Raw genomic sequence first — 24,769 nt, forward strand, 5'->3', positions numbered from 1 at the left:
TGAAGGCAGTAAAAGTCCAATGCATGCAAAATAAACATAATTACAAGAATCAAACGAGTACTAAAACGCTTGAAGAGGGAACCAACTTGTTGTATTGGAAGGGTAACGCCCTAGACCAGCGAGTGCTTGCTTGCATGGACGGTGAACGCGTGTGGTGCGCATCTGTTGTGCAAGGGTAACACTGAATCTGGAGCGGAAAATTGACTTTAAAAACTAAACCCTTTGTATTCTTTCAAAAAGTCTTATACGCACAAGTGATAACATGACGATGAAGCAGCACTTCCAAACATGATACGTGAACCTGTTCTAATATAAAGAGGATAGGGTGGAGGTGGTGGTGGTGGTGGTGGTGGTGGGGGGGGGGGGTGACGGGGTTCTCTTTCTTTGTCTTTCACCCCCTTTTCTCTCCCCACTTCCCTATTTGCGTCATATTGTCGGTTCCCGGCCAATGAACTTCATATTTGTCTGGAACAATACTGGAATCGTGTCACGCCAAGAAAGCAGAATGGAAAATAAGGAGGGGAAAAAATGGACAAAAGTTGGCGGGCGCAATTCACTCCTGCAAATAATCACTGTTTGCAGCTCTCTTCGAACTTTTGGCAAGGATAGTTGGATGTTTTGATTCCATTTCATCATCATTCTTATCTCCGTACGCCTAGCTATGTCTTTCATTTTCGCCCTATTCCTTACTGAAATAAAGAATATAAATGTATAAATCAATCTATTCAGTTATCTCTCTCTTCTCTCTCTCTCTCTCTCTCTCCCTCTCCATCTATCTATCTACTTATCTATCTATATCTATCTATCTATCTATCTATCTATCTATCTATCTACATTACGATACATTTTGTTTCTATATTGAAAGATAGCTCTATGCATATAATTGTATATATCATGATAAGTAAATATGCATGTGGGTGCGTATACCTCTCCATTTAGCTATGTATATACATGTATATTCATAATTCATAGATACAGATAAATACCTAGGTTGAAAGTTAGATAGATAGATAGATAGACAGATAGATGGGTAGATAATATTTCAATATACAGTCAAATATAGTTATAGCAAAAGCCAAAAGAAGAAGATAGGCAAATACGATGCTTGACTGACACTTTCTGCGTTTTTGGTTGATTGATAGCAATCTCCATCTATGTAGGTAGATGAATACATGGCTAGCGAGCAAAGACTCCCCGGCATCAAGCTCAACAGAGGACTCCACGTCACTATATCCCACAGGACCTTTCCTCCATAAGCCCCGCATTTTCCATCGGTTCCACAAGACTTCTTATCGTCGAGCTCAAATGCGAGTTCTTCTCCTTAAATGCCAACTCCCCCACCTTTTTTTTTCAGTCTAGCGTCGAAATAAAATAAGGCATTATCCCATACATTGCCTCCTTAAAAGATTATTTCCTCTTTTTGATTTCGGTAAGACGAGGGCTTTGAAGATTAGCTTCCACAATTACCAAAGTAAGTAAAGTACACTCATATATTATAGTCTAGCAAGGCACATAAAACCCACAAACACACAGCAACCCACACACAAACACGAACGTACTTTTTCTATCTCCTCATCCAGCTATTACATTGTTTTTATTTATAATGAGAACAATTTATTCTAAGGGATGATAGCTGTCTTGTTGGTCATATAGTCTTGTAATGTGCTATGATATTATCATCGCGTTTTGAGAAGACGCACTAAAGACGAGCGAATTGAGTGCAAAGAGTGTGTTTGGGCACTCGATTTGATTATTTCAGTGATTCCCATTTTCAGATGGAAATTGAGAAAATGTGACAAGTGACATGTGAAGTGAATCCTAGTGAAGAGGATAAAGATTTGGATTATCAGATTTACGAAAACAGCTTTCCTAAAAACCGCATAAGATTATAGCGTCTTTCAAGCAAGGTATTTAGAGAGGTATGATCTATGCACATCGTGTATGTATGTATTGACGCATTTACACCACAATGCACGCATGCACGATCATGTAAGTATAATGCATAAAGAAGTACCGGCTTATTTCATGTTTTGTGTGTGTTTTCGATACTCGTTAATACACACATTATAAGCACTTCGTAAGCGGATACACGAAAATTCTCATTATTTCCCAAAATATATTTGGCCACCAGGCTAAGGAAGAATGTATAGGGTCTCTATATAGCCATCACACTGTCCGCTGTAAGTGAATGTTGTCTCTTTTTTTTCTGTCATAGTCTTAATCATGCATTAAAGAGACTGGAGCATTAAGACTAGCCATAAAAGAAAGCTAAGTGCGAGCGACGATCCCTCTTCGAATGTCGGAGGCGTTCGCGCATCCAGGCATCGTTAACGCGCTGTAATTTCTGCGCTCATTCGCCCCAATCTCAATGCGCTGCATTCATGCCCAATGTGACACGCTCCCACTGACAGAATGGTTAAAACCCATTTCAGCGTAAGAGCCAGTATGTTTCTACACGGTGAGTTAAGGTTAAACGACCCTTGACCGACGAGGACATTGACATTCTAGTGTACAATCTTGGCAAGGAAAAAAATATGGTCAAAACATAAAGAGAAAACGAAAGGGGGGGCGAGGAGAAAGGAGGAGTGATGTGAACACGAAAAAAGGCGCAGAAGTGTGAATGAGGGTAATTTAGTTTAAAATCCCATTAAGCTACCCTTTTTAACGAGACGCACACACCTCGGCTGAGTCGTAAAGGGATTTTCGGTCGGTCGGATTAGCGCGGTGTTTTTTTCATAATGATCACCAGCACACACTACTTTAATTCGTCCGTGTGGGACTGAAGAGAGAATCCACCACGGAATACCAAAATGGAATGGGCAAGCGTACAGGCAGATTATATCGGCGATAATATTTCGGTCGGTGTATTTCTGCCGTCCGCAGAGTTTCGCGTCTATGTTAACTGGCATTGAAAATATTTTGCGGTCACTGTTCGGGTATAATGGACGCTGAGAATATAAAGAATAAGAGAAAGGAAAAAAAAAGTATGGGTGTGCATTCCATTTGGTGGAACTCAAAATTCAAATGGCGGAAAAATTACTCGTGATATTCTCGTGTTACTTGGATGCTCGACATCTAAAATGGTTCTTGTGATTTCTTTAAGGTGGTCCGTCATGCATCATCCACGATTACAGATTATCAAAACGCATTTTCCTCCTTATTTAAGGGAACAATATTAGTCTGTCTTTTGTCGATTTTGCAGGTCTGTTGCCGATGCTGCAACCGAAATATATCCATCGGGCATATTCTTTCATCCGCTCCTTTTGTGTACTTTTCAAACGGTTATGATCGTCATAACATACAGTAGTTTAGATCTTCACATACATGATGATCGATATAGTCTTGCAAAAAAATAAAAATAAAAATTATACTTTGTTATTTTCCTCCCTTTAAGCCTAATTTGAGTGGAGAGGATGATGTTTTACTAACTTACCTTTTCTAATGACTGAATGGTGCTCGCCATGGATGTAATTTGTTGCATCGTCATGGGCCCCCTGTAAGACAAGACAGATAACGAGAAGAAATTAACATTTATATGCCACTATACACCGACTGCTATGCATACATTGCTATTACTGCGACAATTGACGACAACGGTGATGATATTTGAGACTTCAAACTAACAACATTAAGATCATAGAATATAGGCCTATGACTTTCATTTATTGTAAATGTTATCTTTATCATTCTTCTTCTTCTTCTTCTTCTTCTTCTGATGATGATGATAATGATGATGATGATGAAAAAGGTGATGATGATGATGATGAAAAAGGTGATGCTTCAATACAAATCAGTTTTGCTATATGAATAAACACACACATCACATACAACAGCAAAGAAACCCGAAAAGACTGTAAGATATAATTCCTTTAATAGGCACATTGGCCTAGCAGCATGCCCAAGATTGTGATTTCTCAAATTTGCTCTGGTATACCTCTGACAATACAAAGGAATACTAATATTAAAAGTAATGACGGACAATACTGATGGGGCCATTTATGAACAATGCTGTAATGGTTGTGGAAAGATAGAATGAGTTGTGGATGGCGTGTAAGAATATTATTAAGATGTACATTGAGTGCATGTCTACGTGCTCATAAAACTATGTTGGACTTCATCCTAAATAACTCATATTTAGTGAGCACTTGAAATTAAGACACCGGTCACTCTGAAACTTTAACTATGTTTCTGTGTCTGAGATTGAGATGGCCACAAAGAACTATTTTTGTCAGTATAGGGTACTGTCTTCAGTTTACCAAGGAGTTATCAATACCTCTAGACTTGAGTTGACTAGAATGTATCTGTCTTACTTAGAGGAGGGGGGGGGGGGGCTGCTGTGGTGGAGGAGGGACTACCGCCCTCTCTCGTCCACTGTTTGGGCAACTACGACGGTACGGGCGGGCAGCGTAACACTTGACGCACATCACGCGCCCCACTGCGATGAAAGACGACAACTTTCTGTGACATTTTTGCAGCGAATAGAAAATAATAATGGAGATATTCGCGACGATTGAAGGTCCGGGGACTTGTAAGACGATCCGGAGTGTCGCGGCAGAGCACAACCGCACCGAAAACACTAATTAAAACAGATGGAGAGCGACGGCATTGCTTTACTGGATACGGGAACCGAGGGAGAAGAGTTCGATTATTCCATGGTACGAGAAAGGAATGGACAGTGTGCTCGCGCGTTCAATAAAGGATAGATGTTAAAGGCCCCGATCAACAGCATTTCGTAGTGAGGTGTCTGAGCTTTATCAACATGAAACCAGTGTAAAATAAAATCAAACTAAAACTGCTGCTGTTAATGATTGTTAAAGGCTTTGCAGAAATGTTTGAGCTACCGTAATTACTGCTCTCAATAATCATTCCCCATTGAGGGTACTATTAAAGTCATTCATTTCTGAAACGGCGCGTTTGTGTGATAATATTTTGGTTATCAATATTTGATTGTACCTGTACAAATCTTTACACTATTTGTACGCTATTTGTCGCCATTATTTTCTCCCTATTAAAGCATCTATACCTTACTCTACTACGATGATAAAACAAAATTTCACTACTGAAGTCACAATGTTCAAGGTTGAGATTTAATTCTCGAAGTGGAAAGGTAAAGGTCTGGTCATTAGGTCTGAGTAAAGGTACTGAAATGACGGGCATTAATATAATATACATCTGCAGTTATAGCTAGAGAAATTGACGTACACATTATTTCAGTTAGAGGTGAATTAATGAGCCCTGCAGCTGATATCTGTGAAATTCATAATCCTTTATGAGGCAAACCTAGTGGTTGGCGAAATAGACACATTGCTTAATGACTTGTATGGTGAAATGAGACAAACGCACTGCACGTATTAATATTGCGCAATCTTGTTTTTGACGTTCTTATTCTTAATGAGAATAAAATCTAAATACGAGGTCCATTTCTTTATCTGACGTTGTGGTATTCGACAGTCAACGGTCAGAACGGCCTTTGGTTTGGCTCCAACGAAAAGTATCGTAACTTGTCGAACTATTGTGACGTATAAAGGCCCGCCGAGTTCAAATCAAGGCGGGACGCGAATGTCCCATCACACACAGAAATGAACTGAAGCGACCTTGCTCACTATTTCGAGGAATCCGTACGAGGTCGCTCTGCCGCGGAAAAAAAAAAAGAAGGTTGTGTTTACACGGAGTAATTGCTATTTTTGAGAGAATGCGGAGAGAATCAGCAGGATGCTCATTGCGGACTCCGAAGAACATATCGCATTTCTCCGATCACCACGATGGTGGGGGGGGGGGGGGGGGGGGGTGGTAGTCAAGTGGTGGTAGTGACAACGTGGGAAGACAAAACATTTTAGGCTATGAAGGCTCGTCGGCACCATTGTCTTTAATGACCTTTTAGACCTCAGTGGATTAATGTGCAACTCACCAACACTTGCGCTAGATTTTCCTATATGAGTCTCCAAAAACACAGGTAGCCAGAGAAAACAAAAGAAGATAGAATTCAGACAAGAGAAGGTGCGAAACAGAGGAAATTATGATGAACATTGTTTAACTTTGATGTCATAGTGTTTTTGTCGTTTTTGTAAATTATCATTTATTTCAATAACATTCATAAAACTAAGCAAAGACAAAGAAGAGTCCGTAAACACTAGAGGAATATTAAAAAATACATTATGGATTTCACACTTTCAAAGGAGTTAAGGGGTATCAATTCATGCAGTACATAGGGTACAGAAGATTGTCGTAGCGGTCGCACACAATAGGGCCTATATCAGGCCATGGGATGGACCATGCACTTTTCTTTTCATAAATGCCCTCGACGCAACCTGTGCCATGATTATTGTATCTTAGGGGTTCAATGCGAACATCATAGATTACGATAACCAAGACTAAAACAGCAACAGGAGAAAATACAATTGGAGCAATACAGATGTAACGTCGAAAATGTAGGACGGCGCTGCATGAAAGCGTAGATAACTGACCCGACAATGCCTACCTGGTTTATTGAGATTTACCTTTATGCATCATTCTCATCTTCGTTCGAGCAATCAATGAACTCGTTACGTCAACCTTACCTCTACAAGTGGATTAGACAGCGGCCATGCCCCCTACGTCATCAAAATCATCTATCAAAAAGTCCAAATAAAACTATTTCTGCTGTCTTTTGTCCCGGATCTTAAAAACGCAAATAACAGAAATAGATTTTGGCCTATTTTTCAATTATGGCTGCTCGACTTGGATTATGTGGAGTAAAAGCCATCAATGTGGAAGACTAAACTGTTATCACAACTTCTCGACAGAGTGCTTTGACTTTGTGTGGCTAGCGCGCTTGAGAAATGGTACCATTCCTGGCTTATTTGATGAACGATGGAGAAAGAAGAAGAAAAAAAAACATAGTTTAGTTGAGGACACTGCAAAATTGGCCCATGATGGAAGATAAATACGTGGATTAGAAGCCGGACAACGGGAGAAATTCAGTCGCAGTTTGTCGAGATATGTGGAGCACGACATGCTCTGCTCGTGGTTTGACGGTAGAAGGAAAACTTTAATTTCAACCTTGCCTGTTGCACCCTACCTTCCCTCCCTACTCACCCCTCCCCACTTTTCACCCGCTAGGAACGTAGACGGGCCTCGCTATAATAGTTAAGACATCTCCCCTGACGATTCAGAAATTTTTGCCCTTCATTCACGCCTCGCTTTACACATGTTTAAATAAACGTCAGCGCGTAGAGCCACCACGTGCTGAAGGCACACACTGAGCGATAGAAAACGCGTTTATCGACTTCTATTAAAGCTGGAGGAAAGCAGAGGAGTGCGGTCAGGGTTATGGCACAGACCCCTCACATTATACACAACCGCGCGAGCCAGCTTCTTTTTGGACGTGGGGAGAAGCGGAGCTTTGCCGACACCCAAGAAACGGTCTCCAGCACCTCAGTTTATTTGGTATACATAACTGACAAGAATTGGTAAACATCAAGAGCAAACAGGGAGACGAGGTTCCTCAAACAATGGCGGCTGAAAATACGTCGTATAAATAACACAAAAGGGACAGAGGAAGCGTCCGGCGGTGGGAGAGTTGAGGTGCACTTTCTCGGGAAGAGCCGAGTCCCTCCTGCTCCCAGCGACCGTGGCTATGGTGATGATGCTGGTAACGATGATGACTTCTCGCGCGCGAACGCCTGCATTGCGTCCGCTGCATTGCTTCTGATTAGCATATTCGATCAGACAAAACACAGTCGGGACACGATCAGACCCTGTCAATTCATTACAAATACATCTCTGTACAATGTTACTCACAATGCAGGTAAATTTGACTCCATTTAGCGATTTCAATCCATTATTTGTGTTCTCATCCTTAATCACCATAGTAACAAAACCCAATATCTAAAAACACGCATGACAAAACACACCTATGCTCCTCATCACACAAAGTTGTCGACTTACAGTCCATGGTTCAAATTCGTAAATAGATAATGACTTATACGACGCTACAAAGTAGGAAAAAGCGAATACTTTGTTCTCTCCCCTGCCCCCCCCCCAAAAAAAAAACATCGGGAGTGGGGTATAGCTTGCTTATACCATAAAGGATTTCAAACTGATTTACTCATCTCGCTTTGACCGTCACACCTGTAAGGTCACCCCACGTCTACCAAACTGTTTGCAGACGGATGTTTTTCAATGGAAAGACGGCTTGCTACTCTAAAAGCTTTCGACCCGTATAGGGTTAGTCTGCTAGCGCAAACACTAAATTTTCTTTGGAAATAGTGAGAAAAAGGAGGAAAGAAGGAGATATTCTTCTTTAATCTTTTAATTTGTATTAGGAAACAAGAAAGAACGAAAGTTAGGTATCTGCCTCACTTTATCTTTAGCAATGACATCCATGTAATGGATGATGGAAATACTGGGAAATTCAGCTCTTGAAACGTAACCCTAGGGACAAAGTAAATCCACAGTCAAAGTGAAAATATCACAAATGGGTCTGGGACGCAAGGCTACATGGTGAGACAAAAGTCAACTTCTTCTTGGTGATGGAGTTAGTTAAATCATATCAAGAACGAAATCGGCCTGTGCCTGTCTAGAGCTCAGGTATAGTATATTAAAATAAACTTAACATAAATACATGTAATCTTTGGACTTCGTAATGATTCTCCCAAATGCGACAACAGTAAATACAAAGTATGCCGTCGTAAGGCAAGGAACGAAAGTAACCTGTAGAGTATTTCGAGAGTTTATATTTCTAAGTAAAATTCTGACATTGGAAATTACGTTCATGATTTTGCGATCTCTTGATTCATACCGACCAAGAATGTCTTGATATAGATATTAATTATCAAATTTCGTCATTAATCAATTGAGCTACTAGCATTCATTCGGCGTGTTAATAACCGAAGTCAAACATCTCCGAGAGGATATACGACTTTCAAGTTTGACAACTGTGCATCCTGTTTGTTGGGAATGACTGTCCCTTTACATTCAGCTCGTAGAATAGCAACTATGCAACATGACAATACCAAGTATTGCGAAAAATCAGAAGGTATGACAGAAGGCAACGAACGTTATCAACCAGGCAGAGGGTGGACAAGACACTGTCATTAACCTCACACCCGACTTCATAGACACGAAATGTGATAATCGTATTAGTCCCATACACTCAGAACTGACGTGGCATGAGAGTTTCGCTCTTCCTTTCAATCTTCTTCTTCTTCTTCTTCTTCTCCTTCTTTTTCTCTTTTATTGTTGTTCTTGTTGTTCTTGTTGTTCTTGTTCTTCTTCATCTTCTTCTTCTTCATTATCATCTTCTTCTTCTCCTTCTTCTTTTTGGAAGAGGGATGCTCTTGAGATTTCGACAAATATCGATAATTCACTTATAAGTACGCAGGATGACTTAGTCGAAAATATGACGCTATTGTAGAAACGTATACTAGTTTCAGATTTAAGTTTAAAGAAAAAGAAATCTACGTCTTATAGTGGAACATTAAGCATGATGGAATAGGGAGAGCCTATTTCTGGGTGCTCGACTGGAAAACATAACAGAGAGAGAAGAGAAAGCATCACCCTATCTCTGTCCCCACTCCTCCCCACTTCTCCTCCCTCCTCCTCCTCCTCCTCCTCCTCTTCATCCTCCTCCTCCTCTTTTCCACTGTCACAGGGCTTAGCTATGTCTTCATCCAACATCCACACTTCTGTCAGTAGTCTACCAATACTGGTCCTGCGTCACTCTAGGATGTGGAAAAGTATTGTCTCTGCTAGTCCATTCCGTGGAAGCATTCAATGTCATATACACGAGCATGTCCCTAGCTTCTCTCTACCTGACGGAACTCCACCTATACCATGAATATTGCCAACATTATTTAGTATTTTCACGCGTCCCAATTGAACGTACGTGTAAATTGTTAAGCGCCATCTCGTGTTCTCTTTTTGTTATTCTCCATATTCTTTCACTTTCTCCATGTTCTCTACACACATTCACTGAGAAGCCTAATCGTGCCTCTATTTGCCTGGGCTTAGGTTATCGTCTGTCACATTGTATCACCCTTTTCCCTATTATTGTCTGTGTCTCTTTTTCTTGCACAATAACCACACAATGTTCTCTCCTATGTGTATCAAATCCGTCGATGATTCTGTTTGTCAGCATTCATTTGATCTGACTTCTTTCCCACTTCATTCACACACGGTATGTATCTACATATTGTAGGTAGAGGACAATAATGCAATTCCTTTTCCTAGAGTTCACAAACGGTTTAAAGGCCTTTTGATTCACTTACGGTGGCACTGATTTGCTTAGCCCCGGACTATCGGTGGGGCTAAGGGGGGGCCTTAGCCCCACCGTTGGTACGGGACTATCCTTAGCCCACTTTCTGTTTACACTCGTTTTTGCCAAAGTGGGCTAGCCCCACCGATAGTACGGTACTATCTGGCCCTGCAAAATAGCAGGGGTTAGCACCGCAATTGCGGTGCCAAGCAAGTGAGTGTAAACAGAACGAAAAAATAATCCTGGGCTAAGCGACGGAGACGAAGTCCGACCCTCACTGACCAATCAGAAACGAGGCAATCAAGTGCTGCCGGTGCGTGCGTGTACGTGTACAGTACACAGCGTAATTATGAATATTCATGTGGTTTGGAAAGTCCGGGGCTAAGAAATACGAGTGTAAAAAGGTCAGTTTTCTCCTTAGCCCCGGACAAGAGATAGTACGGGACTAATTGGCCAGTGTAAAAAGCTGAAAAAATTGGTACGGGGCTAACGATAGTCCTGGGTCAGAGAAAGTCCGGGGTTAATATAGAGTATTGATAATAGGCGACATGCTGACTGTGTATTGGCACCAGGTATGTGCACTAAAATGATAATGCTGAGGGGGAGAAAAAAAATGAAAACGTTTTGCATCATCTCCGTGCGTTTGAACATGGAATCAACGCCTCAATGCATAACAAGAGAGCGTTGGTACATAATTATAATACTGGTCTATTTTAGGAGACTATCGGGTAGTTATAGAGTGAATCTCGGAGATACAGAGGATGCCTTCTGAAGGAGGAGGGTGGATGCAATGAGGAAAGAGGATCTCAACAGCCTGAACGATCGCTAAACAGCGTATAGGATGAGATATCTGATCCACTTCCCTTCACAGTCCACGTGAAGGAAAGCAGCGCGCCACATTTTGCATCTTGTCACGCCGTCTTAGAAACGCGCACTTGACATGTCGAGCAGGCGTGCTATCATCAGCGGCCGGGTTACACTCGAGAGGAGCGCGCGGCTGGATGCGGGGAGGAGGCGAGGGGATGTTGCGCTTGGGAATGATGGAGAGGTAGGAGACATCGTCGAGAGTAAGTGTCTTGCATCAAGAGCGGGTGGAATAATAGTCTTATTTTACAAACACCTTTTGCTCATTGCAAATGAAACGGAACCAATGCCTGTGGCAAAAAGACATTATTTCTAACTTGTTGGGTCGGTCATCACCTTAATAGACAACGTCTTTATGTTTCTTCTGCACTTTATATCAAACACGTGATGTATCTGTTAGAGTGAAAGAGCTTGTGTATCACATTGGAGCTCATCAAGTGAAAAATACGTTTTGATTCATAGACTAACGGAGCTGAGGGGGAAGACATCCGTGTGGGGTGAGAGCTGGTCCTCGAAAAAATGCCAGCAACTGCAGATTACCATCTCGTGCACTGGAGGTTAAGTTGGAGTGCGCGCGTGATGCGAGCGATCTTTTGGGAGGAAATATTTATTTCGCGCGCTTTGCCAACGAAGAAATCCCGCAAAACAATATATAGTAAACTAAACAGCAGAGGTATAGCGGGAGGGGAAAAAATGGAGTAGAATCTCTTAAAATCGATTTTTCCTCTTCGTCCGACAAGATCAGCGAGGTAGCAGCACTCCAGAAAAACACTTCTCGTTGAGAAAAACAAGACCCCACCAAATACCTGGGAACAATGCACTCGACGGAATGCATTGGAGGGGTCGTCTCCCGCTCGCCCCTTCTTTAAGGCCACTAAATATATATAGACGCGCGAGTGTTATTCAAACCAGTGAAGGGGCATTAGCGACAACTGATTGCAGTGGCTATCGATCGCGAACTGTTATTTGTCTTGTTTGACCAGGTATTCGCCTTTCTTCTCGCCTTTCCCTTCTCGCCCGTGTAATCCCGTTTCACTTCGCTTGTTCATTCATGAAAATCTTGTCACAAACATCTCTCTCCCCCTCCCCCTGGTTTCCTTGTTTCGTCCATGATGATACGTAAAGGGGGGGGGGGGGGGGTAATCAATGAAGGGACTTTCTATCTAGAGTAGACATAAGGGGTACACCATCCTGGTCCCGTGGTTGAAATTCCTTCGCCAATGACAGGCGTTTATGTACACTTCGTCCATTTGTGACCGGAGGGGGATTGTTGGCTTTAATGTGACCTTGTTAACCATGAATAGTCCTGTTTGGTTCATTTACCAACGGAATGCGAGGCAGAACATGTAAACCACAGTTCCATGCTCTATGAGGTGTCATGTTTTACGCCAGAGAATGTTTGCTTACACTCACTGCGGCGGGTGAATAAGACATCCTTGTTGTCTTTTGCAAATAGTTTCTACTTTCTCCAAGATAGTTGTCCAGAGAGTGGGTTTAATTGGGGAAGCTTGCCCAAACATTTTAATATGTGTTTCTTTCATTTGATTTGTTTCGTTTGATTTCACTGAGGAGAACATTACCCATCTAGGACCCTTGCCCTATCAATCCTTTTATAATTTCTACGTCTTTTTCACATGAAGTGAGAGGAAGGCGTCTACGATCCCTCAAATTTTTTTCTTGGATCTTTGAAAGATCACCCAATCTTCGAAGCTTCTTGAGAATTTAAAAAAAAAAACCAAACAAACGAAGCTTAAGCACGTAGATTGGTATGTGCACGTTAATAAATAATCCGAGGTTCAACTTGGCACCTTTACGCTTGACACAATTGTAGCACCTTTGCATAAAGGTGCTAAGTTGCACCCGTAAATACGCTACAATTGTGTCACACGTAAAGGTGCAAAGCTGAACCTGTCATTTTTAGAGTGTATGATGCATAAACAAAAGGATTGTCAGATAAGTCTTCTTTAGTACAAGGAAGAACATGTAGCACAACGCACACCATCACTCTCATTTGACTAACGAAAATGATAATAGATCTGGACTCTGCATAAACGCTAGTAAGTAACCATTTAATATGCAGGTCTTCCCACAATTCAAAGGCATGCCCGACACTTAGATCTACGTGAAATATTTCTGTAACAACAAGCGGCACAGGCATCTAGAGACGATCTATCGTCAATAGTGTTCGGTGGTAAACATGTATAAGCGTACCACATATATCATTCTGAAATGTAACGTGTAGTTCCTTGTTCCTTGATGAGGGAGCAAACTATCTTCTCCATCGACAACGAATTCAATTCAAGAAGAGAAGAGTGAGAAAAGTATTGTTACAGCTGAGATGCTTCATCCTAAAAATTACGTGAGGAGTTCTAACCTGCCCTTACCCCTTCTTTCTGTATTCCTATTTCATCACCCCCTCCCCCCCCCCCCCCCCTCTCCCGTCCATCTTCTCCTCGACGTAAACAACGCAGAGTCGACAATAGGCCAGAAACCTGACAATTCCGAACCGGCAAAATCAATTGTGCCTATGGAAGGTTTTCTAAAGACGTAGAGCCGTTCAAAAGGAAAATACAGGAGGAGAAGGGGGGGGGGGGGGGGGGGGGGAACACAGCCTGAAAAGGGGAAGGCAAGGCAAAGGGTTTGTTGTTACTGGATGTCATTATTGAACGTTCTTATTTGGTGCAGGAAAATGTAGTTCACATTTCTCATTTTCCTTCTTTCTCCATTCTCTTTTTTTTTTTTGCCTCCTTCTCTTTACTTTGAGTTTTGCCCGGTGTTACGTCTCCTAGAATTGGTAAGTTTTGTTTTCTTAAAGGAAATGAAGAACAACAAGTGAGGGAGGCGGAAAAAGACCCACAAACGAGTTGGTATGAAGCTAAGATTGTTAGACGTAACTATTCTTGATCGCTTGAGCTGCGCTGACGTTAGTCTTTACGTTGGACAGGGAGAAATAAAGAGAAAGAGAGAGGAAGAAAGGGGAGGGGGTGTTCAAATTTGCTCCATATTGGAACTGTGAAACCTTGTGTCTCCATGGTGAAACCAGGGAGGTGGAATAAGAGCCACCTCCCTGGTGAAACAGGACATCTCAACGAGACTCGACGATCCTGATCGGACGGGAGATCTACGCCAAAAAGCCATTTGCGTTCCTAATACGCGACTTGCACTTTTCTCGTTTTCCTCAAAGGCATCAACTTCTATGGTTTTGAAATATCAGCTTTGTCTCGGAATAACACGATTACAGATATTATTTATTTTAGAAGGAAACATAATACACGTTTGGCAAGCACCTATGATTTATTGTAGGCAATTGCTAGATTTGCTCAGTGTATTAATACAATCTGCACAACCGCATTTTCATGATATGTTGTGCACTTTGGTGCTCTGTCAGTAAATGAGCCTCGCAGTTTGTCATTCTGTGCAAAATTGTTAAAGACGCCTTTTTGTCATGAATCAAGTTCAAAGATATCAAACAACGACAAAAATAACACTTTATGTACACCACACTAAAGCCACTCATTCATTGATCACCATATACTTCTGAAAGGTTGCTCGAGCTTAAAGAGTTACAAGCTGGATTTCATGTTGATAGAAAGATTTCAATGACACAGAAAAATATCTCTTACAAAAAATGATGACGCGTTCTCGTAACCAAATAATAAAATAACACAATACTGCCAAAATGGCGCTCAGGTATTTTCTGCGGGTGACAAACACAGAGCTAGGAGCGCAAAAGGTGCGCGTCTGCCCTTATTACTGGTGTCACGGTCGGCTGCCAGCGGTGTAGCCGTTGGCAAATGTTTGTGCTGCTCGATTTGTGCTTTATTATCCCGCGCGTAAATCCCTCAATGGCCGCTCACTGCATGGCCGGCGAGGTGGGATTGCCAACGTACGGCGCTGGAGAGAAGTGTCGACCTCACGGCCAAATTTTTGACGGTTTTCGGGATAAGGGAAGGCACAACAGAGGCAGAAAGAAAAACCTTCAACAATAACAATCAGGAAATCCCATGACTTCAGTACAATTGTTAATCATAGACAAACGTGGGGTTTCATATTATTTTGGCGTCTGTAATGAACAACAGATGAAGACAATTAACGCGAAGAAAGACTCCAGAGTAAAAAACCCAACGTTATCTTTTCATCTCTCATCTTTTTATCTCTTCTTCAGTGTAGGTTTGCTTCTCGAGAAAGCTTGATTTCTGGACGACAAGTAGGCAGTTTCGTCACTCCTGATCTACCACAATAAATTTAGATCTTCCTCTCTTCTTTCCAGAAGCTGTTCCTTTTTCTTTTCACGGTCTTTTTTGTATTGTGGTTTAATTTCGCATTTCTCGACAACCGTGTGTTACCCTAGCTCACTCGCTCGTTTCGTGGGTGAATCTAATAACCATAGTTCAGCTCCGTGCGTGCACCCAGCAGACACCGCGGGACAGATGGGAGATACCGCAGAATGACGCTCCCATTTAAAAATGGCGCTGTTCACGTGACCGCTCGTTTTACCCCGATACGCGATATTGAATCGGCCTATATACGGCGTGTCGTCTTTGCCGAGGTCCGAGTCGGCAAAACTTGCCTAGAGCCAACTGGAAAACCCTTCCCAGCAATACACTAATAAACAATGACAGTCTGAGCATCTCCCCGCAAAGTAGTCTCATTTCGAGTCCCTTAGTACAAGGTTTTACACAGCAACGTGCAATTGTAGCATCATCAAAACGGTGAAATTTGCGAGCTGACTGTACACATGCAGCTAACGACCCAGGGAGTTCAACACTAAGCACAGATGGCACCTGATCAGTAAAATGACCTCTGTAAACTTTTCTGTTTCTGTTGATCAAGAATGGAAGATAAAAGCTCGATATATGGCTCTTTGCTCAGTTGATTAGGAAAATCTTTCTTCGACATTTTTTTTTTTGGTCTAAGTTCCTTACATTGTTAGTGACGTAACATACACACAGAGACATACCTAAACTACATTCTTATAAAGCTTTAGGGACCAGTCAGTGACGTAACAGTGTGCTTGACGATTGAGGACACATTTTTTTTTCTCTCTCTCTTTGTGATCATGGCTACTAATAAAACATTGAATGGTCGGTGCTTATCTATGTCGGTGAGGGGCAATTAGTCAAGCAGTTGCAAAAACAAAACAACTCGACTCAAAGATCCATAAATTTGAATAAAAGACCATGTAATCTATGAAATGTGTGTTTTTACTTTCACAGAATTCCTATGTCATAGAGTTCACTGCAGTCTTGTGACAATCTTGTAATATTGTTATATACAACATACCACAGTTTTGTATTGCATTTTTCATGTCTTTATTTGTCTTTTTTGCTCTCATCGTTTTCACTCGCTTGGTAAAGCCTTAGCACAATGGAGGCTACATGCGGTGTCCTTCATATTAAAATATGCCAGGCCGAGCCATTAGACCTTACCAAGAAGCATCTGATTTCGAATTCTGTGATTTCTTCGCCTTTTGTTGTGATAGAAACTCATCTTCGTCTCTGTCAGGTTTGAGCGATCGGCGGTGGACGTAATAAAACAACGATGCTCTTACTTCCAACATTCTACGACGATGAAATATTCATTTCGATTTCTCATCCTCACACAACGGCACTCCCGATTGCGTGATTGATTTTTAGGAACATCAGCGTGCGTCCAAAAGATAAATCAACGCTTGGAAGCAAAAAGAAAATATTCATTGCGCTACTCGGATCGCACTAAGGCCAGCCAAAATGTCTGCCGGACTGTGAATTTTCTGAAACACAATCCTCGATCAGCGCATCTTTCTTATTTTTTCTTCCTTTTTTTTTACATCTTCTCCTTTTCCACGTCGTCTTATTGTGCTAGCGCGTCCGTCCCATCGTAGTATTATGACCAACAACCAACACAGAAATTAATACGTGGGACTCGTCATTACATCCGTTTCCCAGAAGAAAAAAAAAAGTGAGGGAGAAGGAAAGAAAGGGGAAAAAATCAGTCGCAGAAATCTCAGCAGCATGTGATTTGTTTATAAGTCTCATTTTACTCGCATATGAGTGAAGTCTGAAATAATCAAGAGACATATTACTCTCTGGCAATGGCCATGGAAAAGTCGGAGTTTATAATATTACACCGCCTGCGTTTTGCTTGTTCGATAATCTGAAATATCTGATTAATCAAAGTTTTGTGTTTACGTGTCGGAAAGATACATTGACGCAGGGGATATGGGGATATATGAGAACAAGTCGTCTTTTAGAAAGTATTTCCCCTTTATCTCTTTGTTGGTGCACGAAGACAAGGGTACCACTAGAATCGATCAAATGTAAGCTCAACTGGATTAGTAACCGTGGTAACACGCCTACATAAAACATCATAGAATAAACAATACGCGGTACTCAGTATAGCCTTCTACAGATAGTCGAAATGGCTTGTTTGTTTGTTTGTTTGTTTGTTTGTTTGTCTTTTAAATCATCAACACATAACTGTTCGACAACACATTAAGCTTAGAGATTGTACCCAATTATGAGAGCTTTTTCCAGATTAAACATCGCTTCTAAACTCAGATTGTCATAATTTCCCCCGCCTGTTTACTTGCAAGACGTAGAAATGATTCTGTTTTTACCAGCCCCTATTAGTCCGACACATTAGATACCGCTTGCATCTCTCGTCGGTCGTGTTCGCGCATATCTAACGCACCATTGTTTCCGTACTCCAAAATGTATCGCATAGAAAGTCATTAACAGCCCATCAACGAATTAAAAGTCAGATCTCAGCGTTTGCCGCGTGCAAGTTCATATCTTGCGTAGACGGGCTGGCTCTCACGCTCCACACCTATTTACGCATGTTCGCCGTAGCACTGTGGTGAAACAAGGCGGAAGTCGTATCACTGCCACGGCATATCATATCGCTGTAAATTTGCAAGTCAGATTAATGTGAATTTGATACTCGACGGAAAAATGAAAATCTCGAAAAGTGACCATCTCTGCGGACACTGACCACTCTGCAGCGAGTGGCCGGTTTCTTCTCGTTCGTGTAGAAAGCGAATGTCGTTTGGTGCCTCAAAACGGCTGTATTGGTTATGAATATCATTGTCATTCTCATCATCCCTGCTCATGATTAATCTTTCTCCTTCCTCTATGACGTCATTTTGGCTGTTGTTTTTGTAGCCCTGCCATTTCCTTACCTATCCTAACAGTAGGAGATGAAAGGAATGATATGAGGACGAGCAGCAGGAAAACAAGAAAAGAAGAAAAATATGAAAAATGGAATAAAAGAAGAAAAAGAAAGAGAGGAGGAAACGGAAACGAAGAAGAAAGAAACGAAACATCAAAGCAGGGATCATAGAAGATGAAGGAGAAGAAGAAGAAGAAGGAGAAAAAGAAGGAGAGGAGAAAAAAAAGAATAAAAGAAGAAGAAGGGGAGGAGAAGAAAATGAAGGGAGTAGAAGAAAAAGAAGAAGAAGAAGAAGAAGGAGGAGGAGGAGGAGGAGGAGGAGGTATATAGAGGAACGCAGCTACAAGCGCAGGTATGTCTAATCATAACATTATTCATGACCTGACGTGGATTAATATATTTGTACAATTTTAACTTGGGGATCATGCAAGAAATACATGACTTCAATACACCGTAAACAAACAGGACAAAATATTCATGTTGTAATTGTCTTTGGAGTTCTTTGGAGGGTATCCTGCCCTTGTTTGGAATTCTGATGATAATTTTACTGGATACGAAAAAAGGGACTGTGATGTGATTCAGGCGTATTGCGGTTTCCTGCGCTAATTTACTGGGATTTTCCGCACGAAGTAACGAATACACGGTATGATGTCATCGATACGAGGTGGTCGCAGAGCAGGCGCGGCGCTCTGCGGCAGAGTTGCTTTCAGCTGTCGGGTAGAGGAGTGTCGATCGGTAAGAGGCCAGCACGTGGTCAATAATGAGAGAGAAAATATAAGCGATAGAGCGGACATTGAAGAAGAGAACCAAAAGGAGGATCGAGAGAAGGAATACCCACAAACGTGCATATCATGTGTGCGTGTATAATTATTACGTCTGTGATTTAGAAAACGTTCAAGGTGGTAAAAAGGGACTTTCGCGTGAGCCACGCTATTAAGATCTTCGATAGCCAGTCTAATAGCCATCTTCCCCAGAAGGCAACACGTTTAGCACTGTGATTCTTGCAATGTTTGCTTTGTAGACAAATATTTCAGAAAGAAAAGCTATTATGATCTGAATCAAATGCTGTATTGTCATAAACTGGAGAAATACAATCGCTTGTGAGCGTTATCTCTGTTTTCTTTGTTTTTGTTTGTTTGTTTGGGGGCCGTGGTAGATTCTTAAATTTGACCGATAGTTTCAGACAGAAGAGCCAACGACACAGAAACAATAGGAAAGAGAGTGAACCAAAGCTGTGCAAAGTGTGGTAGATGAAGGGGGAAAACACACACAGTAAAGACAGCACCTGACACAGTCCTATGGATGTAACTGTAGTCATGCTCTATTTCTGTCGTAGCTACACTGCACGCGTTTGTTACCTTAACCACGGTTAACCGCAAGCTCCTATTTAACCTCGATGGGAATAGAAAGGTGTTCAATTGAGATGATTGGAGAGGATAGCAATCGACATTAGTGATGCAGAAAATAGGAGCCATAGATGACACAAACAGAATTCTATGGTTGGTTCGCCCAACCTGCAATATGTGTCATGGATGCCATGCTGAACAGGTCGCTTGTAGTCAAGCTCAAGCAGCATTTGAGATTGAGGAGCAGATGCATATTATTATATTAGCGTTTCAGACGGGTACATTCATAGCTGTACGTCTTTCTTCGACAGGCACGCATTAATACAGGAAACATAACCTCTTAGAATAAAATGCACGTTTCAATCGGCTTTACGTATGCCATTAGTCCAATGGTTGCATTGCATACACTAGTTGACTAACTTCATTCCCGATAGGTATATAAATCAATGGTGTATAAGAGAATATTAATGTCTTTGCCTATCATAAATCATATTCATTATACTCGAGATGAAGACATGCACACATTCAAATGACTGATAGAGAGATGGTCACGTGACATGACGTCACGTCTTATGTCAAGGGTTGACATCATGACGCGTAACATTGTATTCACTACGGGATTTCCTCCTCCGACCTTTAACACAATATCTCAATAGGAATCGTTCATCTACAGTTGAGAAAGTCTTTCTCATGGAAAGTCAAGTCGGTAGAGGCGTTAGCAGCAGCGTGTGATGACGATGGCGGAGGGAAGCAAGCGTAGCAAGGCGATAAGGTCACTGTCCCTAGAAAGTCATTTGTTTGGAGAGCTCCGCAAATCACCACGTTCGTCATCCCCTAAACGTGTTTATTATTAACATCGTCAACGTTCCTGGTGGTAAGGCTAAGAGGCATCACCGTCAAGAAGCGCTGACGATGTCAATGCCATGACAGTTCTCTTCGCACGAAACTCGAAGGCGCCTATGTAAACAAACAGGTCTGAATTTTGACGCATCTTACTATATTGAAGGTGTGAGTGGCAGGGAGCTGACTTCATATCTGTCCATCATAATTCATTATCTACATGCATTGCTCATTGATTATCCTTTTCATTGACACATCATGTTACCGCGATATATAAATGATGTTTGTGTTTGTGTGGGGTTTTGTTTGTCACTATCGTACATAATCTTGGAATATCGAAATACATGTAATGGAAAAATCACTTGATATACTCGAATAATGTGAAATGTATTTAATCTACTTTATTTTAATTTAATCTAATTTACTTTAATCTAATTAACGAACTCTCGGAAAAAACAAGCAAGCAAGCAAACAAACAAACATAAAAAATAGTAAGTCATAGTCATTAATGTTATTTCGTTTAAGGCAAGCGTTCTCTAAAGTATTGTTTGAAGTGCGAGTCCCATTATGACCGCGATGAGCCCTAAACATGACACAAATCTTTCAAATACATTATTGATACGTAAGGATATTTTATCGTCGAGTAAACATACTTTTATAATACGCTTTTAAGAAAATGTGTTTTTTTATAGATTTATAGCTTGACATCGAATACTGCAGAAAAGAAATGAACAAGAAGACCTGGTGGAGCTTAATACCATTGATAAAGGATAATATTTGACTGAATTACTTTTCACTTTGTTCTTCTTTCCGCGTGCTTCTGCTCGTAATCATTTGTCGCACCTTCCGATACTGAGAAAAGGCTTTCACTACACGTTCCGGGTTGTACCGCAGAACTCGGCAATGCTAAAATGGCTTGTGACTGTGTCCAGCGGGACGAAGAAGAAGAAGAGGAAGAAGAAGAGGAAAAACACAACAACTGGGACGATAATTGGGCCAACGTCCGCGTCCAGGAGTTCGCGGGGACCGCTGCGGAGCTTTCTAACTGGATCGTGCTGATGCCTTGGCTTGTCTGCGGGATTATTAAGTAACAAGCGACGTTGTCAGTCAGGGCTAATCGGGTTTTCTCCCCTTCTGCACCTTCCGCGCGCGGGAACATGGGTGAATGAATCGAAAACTTGACATCGTCGGGACAGGACCGGCGTCTTGAGGTGAAAACACCGGGAGACGGAGCCGATGATGACGGGCGTCATGGCTGAGAAAGAGACGAGGCACGGAATCGCGGATGGATAAATACTTGAAAATGCGACCCCAGGTTTTTTTATGAAGTGTCATTAAAACTATTAAAAAACAGGTCAGGCAATACATTTCAGACAGACAGATGCGTAAGTACAGATTTAGGCATCACAGAAGAAAGATACTGGCTGTTCCGTACGCTACGTAGATTGCTAAATTATGAACAATTGACAATGATCGTAGAATGTTATACAGCAGAAAGTGTTTATGTGGATTTAGTGGGATGATTCAACGTTCGTAAGTCATTATGAGCAATAGCGATGCAAGAAGAGGGTGGAAAAAGTGCAGATCGTATAACACATCATGGATATGCTTTCAACTCAAGACCACAACTATTATAAGAATAAGAGCGGATCGCTGCGCATTATCATTATTTTTCGCTTGAATTACCTGTTAAATAAGAGCTGAGAAGGGAACAAAACACACACACACACACACACACACACCAAAAACAAACAGGCACACACACACAACTACTGTCATGTTGGAGTTTATATCATTATCGACGAATGAAGAAATGATAACAACCAAAATAGAAAAGAAGAGAGAGGAGAGAGAGGAACGGACGAGGAATGAGAGTGGGGCGCCTAAGTTGGTAAAATTAGATCAATTCCTAACTCACCATCTGCCCCGTCACCCTTCATTAGTGGTTAATGGTAATTACAATGAGCTTCATACCATGACAACCACCTAGCCCACAAAACATCCCCGACAAGATTCCGCAAACTGAGCAAAGAAGAAGACGACCATGTCAGTGTCTAAATCCATAGCAATGAAAGTGAAATGAAATTCATCATCGTCTTCATCAAGCGGATCTTATCATCTAAATCATCCGTAAATTGAGTCAGCTCATCACTCTGCCGACAGATGTCCAATCAGGAGCGATTAGCGAGGAGGTGTCTGGCTCCTAACTCGAGTAGGAAACCACCCATCTCCACCCATACTTCGCCCTAACCAGGTTAGGAACCCGACTTCGAATCTCATTACAGGTTTCTGACCAACACGGATCGTTACGCGCCGGACTGCGGCGAAGCTGTTGACGGAGATGCCTAATTAATGCCAGTGGTTGGGACATTTCGGACATGATTCAAACGTTGCCCAACAATTTGTTGAAATGACCCAGCTTGTTCTCTTGCTGGTATGACAGGGCCTGTAAGTTCCCTGCCATGGTAGAAAGAGCTACTGAAAATTGAATTTGTCCATTCGGTTGCCATAATTACTGCAATCCTCAATAACAGGTATTGCCATGCATGTCTCTTAATAGTTTTCAAAGTACCAGGAGAATCTAAGATGGCAATTCCCTCTCAAACGAGGGAAGCACATTAAAACCTTCACGAGTAAAACTATCCATTATCATATAGACTAGTGCATTATTAAGCTGGTTCATTTTCACAAATCTTCCCGTGCACAGCAAAAAAGATGAATTATTTTTTATATTGTTGGATCACTATAAACATTGAACAATGACGTCATGAATAAGGCACAATAAGATTTCGCTTACGTTCCAAGAAGGTTGATATGACACGCATTGCTTCACAACAAAGCGCTCTGCGAACTGACAGGAAACGCCTAATTCTGTCACCGTCGACACTTTCACTATGCACTCGACACTCTTTGACAGCCATGATTTTTGCTTGAAAGTTTGTTTATATCCTTTTTCTCGAGTGGAGCCCGCGCAAAGATATAACACAATACACAAAAGATGTCCAAATATACCCATAATACATAATTCATTAGAGTTATCAAGACTAAAGTGAATATGCCACGGAGATTTCTACATCAGTAATTCGAAGCTTGATTTTGAAATCTAAGGTATAGACAGCATAAAATAGGGTTTATGCCGCCATTGTGACGACATGGATGAATGATGAAATGCGTAGTATTGATATTAAATCAATTTCACTACAGGGAACAAGGTTTGTTTTCCGTTATCTTGGACTGATAGAAAATTTCAGAAATGACCTCAATTGACCCTTCTGACAAAGGGTCGTTGACCTTTTCACTCAGGTTTGTCTAAACGTTGCTTGCTTGCTTGGTAGACGCTGTCTGACTGTCGTTGCCACTTTCATACCGCAGATATTCCTTTGGTGGTAGTCTCCTTCAAGGTCGTCTTTATCTTTTATCTTTTGTAGCTTGATGACATGATGACGATATTTGAATATATTACATGGAATGTTGACGAAATAATACAATTTCTTACGATCCTCTTTTGACGCCAATTTGTGTGCTTTACATGATGTGGAAAGAAGGCTGCAAAAGTTGGATTGAAGACCAAAAATAACATATATCTCTTCTTAATTTCGAGAATACTAGTAAGTTTGGCATTTGCATCCACTCTAAAAATGAGCCGGGCGTCATGACGTTACACTAGCGATCGGAGGTAGAGTTCGGTATTCCGACCATCCCATCGCGATAGCGATCCGGAGAGCTTAGCGTCCGGGTGACGACATACTGGCGTTCAACGACACCGCATTTCTAGCATTCCTCTATGATCGAAGGCTTCTCAGTATTTACGTTCCTTGTCTCTTGTTTTCCTCCATCTCGGAGATCAAGAAGCAGTTTTTTTTTCTCTCTCTTCCCACTTTCTTAACATTCTCCAGTTTCTCAAGTCATTTTCTCTCTCTTTTCTTTTTTTCTTAATCTCTCCCTCTCGCTCTCAATGCGTGAGTAGGCTGCCTTGAAGGAGTGGTTGGTTGTGTGTGGCAGTGACATTGTACATCGCCTCATCACAGAACGAGATATATTACCAACAAATATCTCTCAGATTGTATTGTTCACTGCAAGACCCATGTGAACAGACTGCAGAAAAAGGACAACTCTATACCGTCAAGCGTTTAAGGACGTTGTATCACAATCACTATCATTATCACTATCACTATATCATGGGCAGCTTTAGTTCCGTTTATTGTCGTTGCAACATGTAATGACTATCAGTTGGGAGTAATGAACAAATATCTTGCTAGCGCACGACATTCGTCAGCTTAGATTTGGTGACTGCACGAAAAACCCTCCAGCAGTCTGCGAGGTTTTGTCTCGGAGG

General features: G+C 41.5%; 1 protein-coding gene across 1 annotated transcript in view; it reads right to left on the minus strand.

Moving 5' to 3' along the window:
- The window catches only part of LOC139734935 (transcription factor AP-2-alpha-like), a 123,130-nt gene that overhangs the window by 48,118 nt on the left and 50,243 nt on the right, over positions 1–24,769 (minus strand). Inside the window, exons 5-6 of the mRNA XM_071645712.1 lie at positions 3,434–3,494; positions 2,015–2,017 (exon numbers count right to left, since the gene is read on the minus strand). Of these exons, the coding sequence (XP_071501813.1) occupies positions 2,015–2,017; positions 3,434–3,494 (64 nt within the window). The remainder of the gene's footprint in view (positions 1–2,014; positions 2,018–3,433; positions 3,495–24,769) is intronic.

This window comes from Diadema antillarum, unplaced genomic scaffold (assembly GCF_040938485.1).
Source record: "Diadema antillarum isolate AM-2024a unplaced genomic scaffold, OU_Dant_1.0 seq00000552_RagTag, whole genome shotgun sequence".
In the NCBI taxonomy this organism is placed as follows: Eukaryota; Metazoa; Echinodermata; class Echinoidea; order Diadematoida; family Diadematidae; genus Diadema; species Diadema antillarum.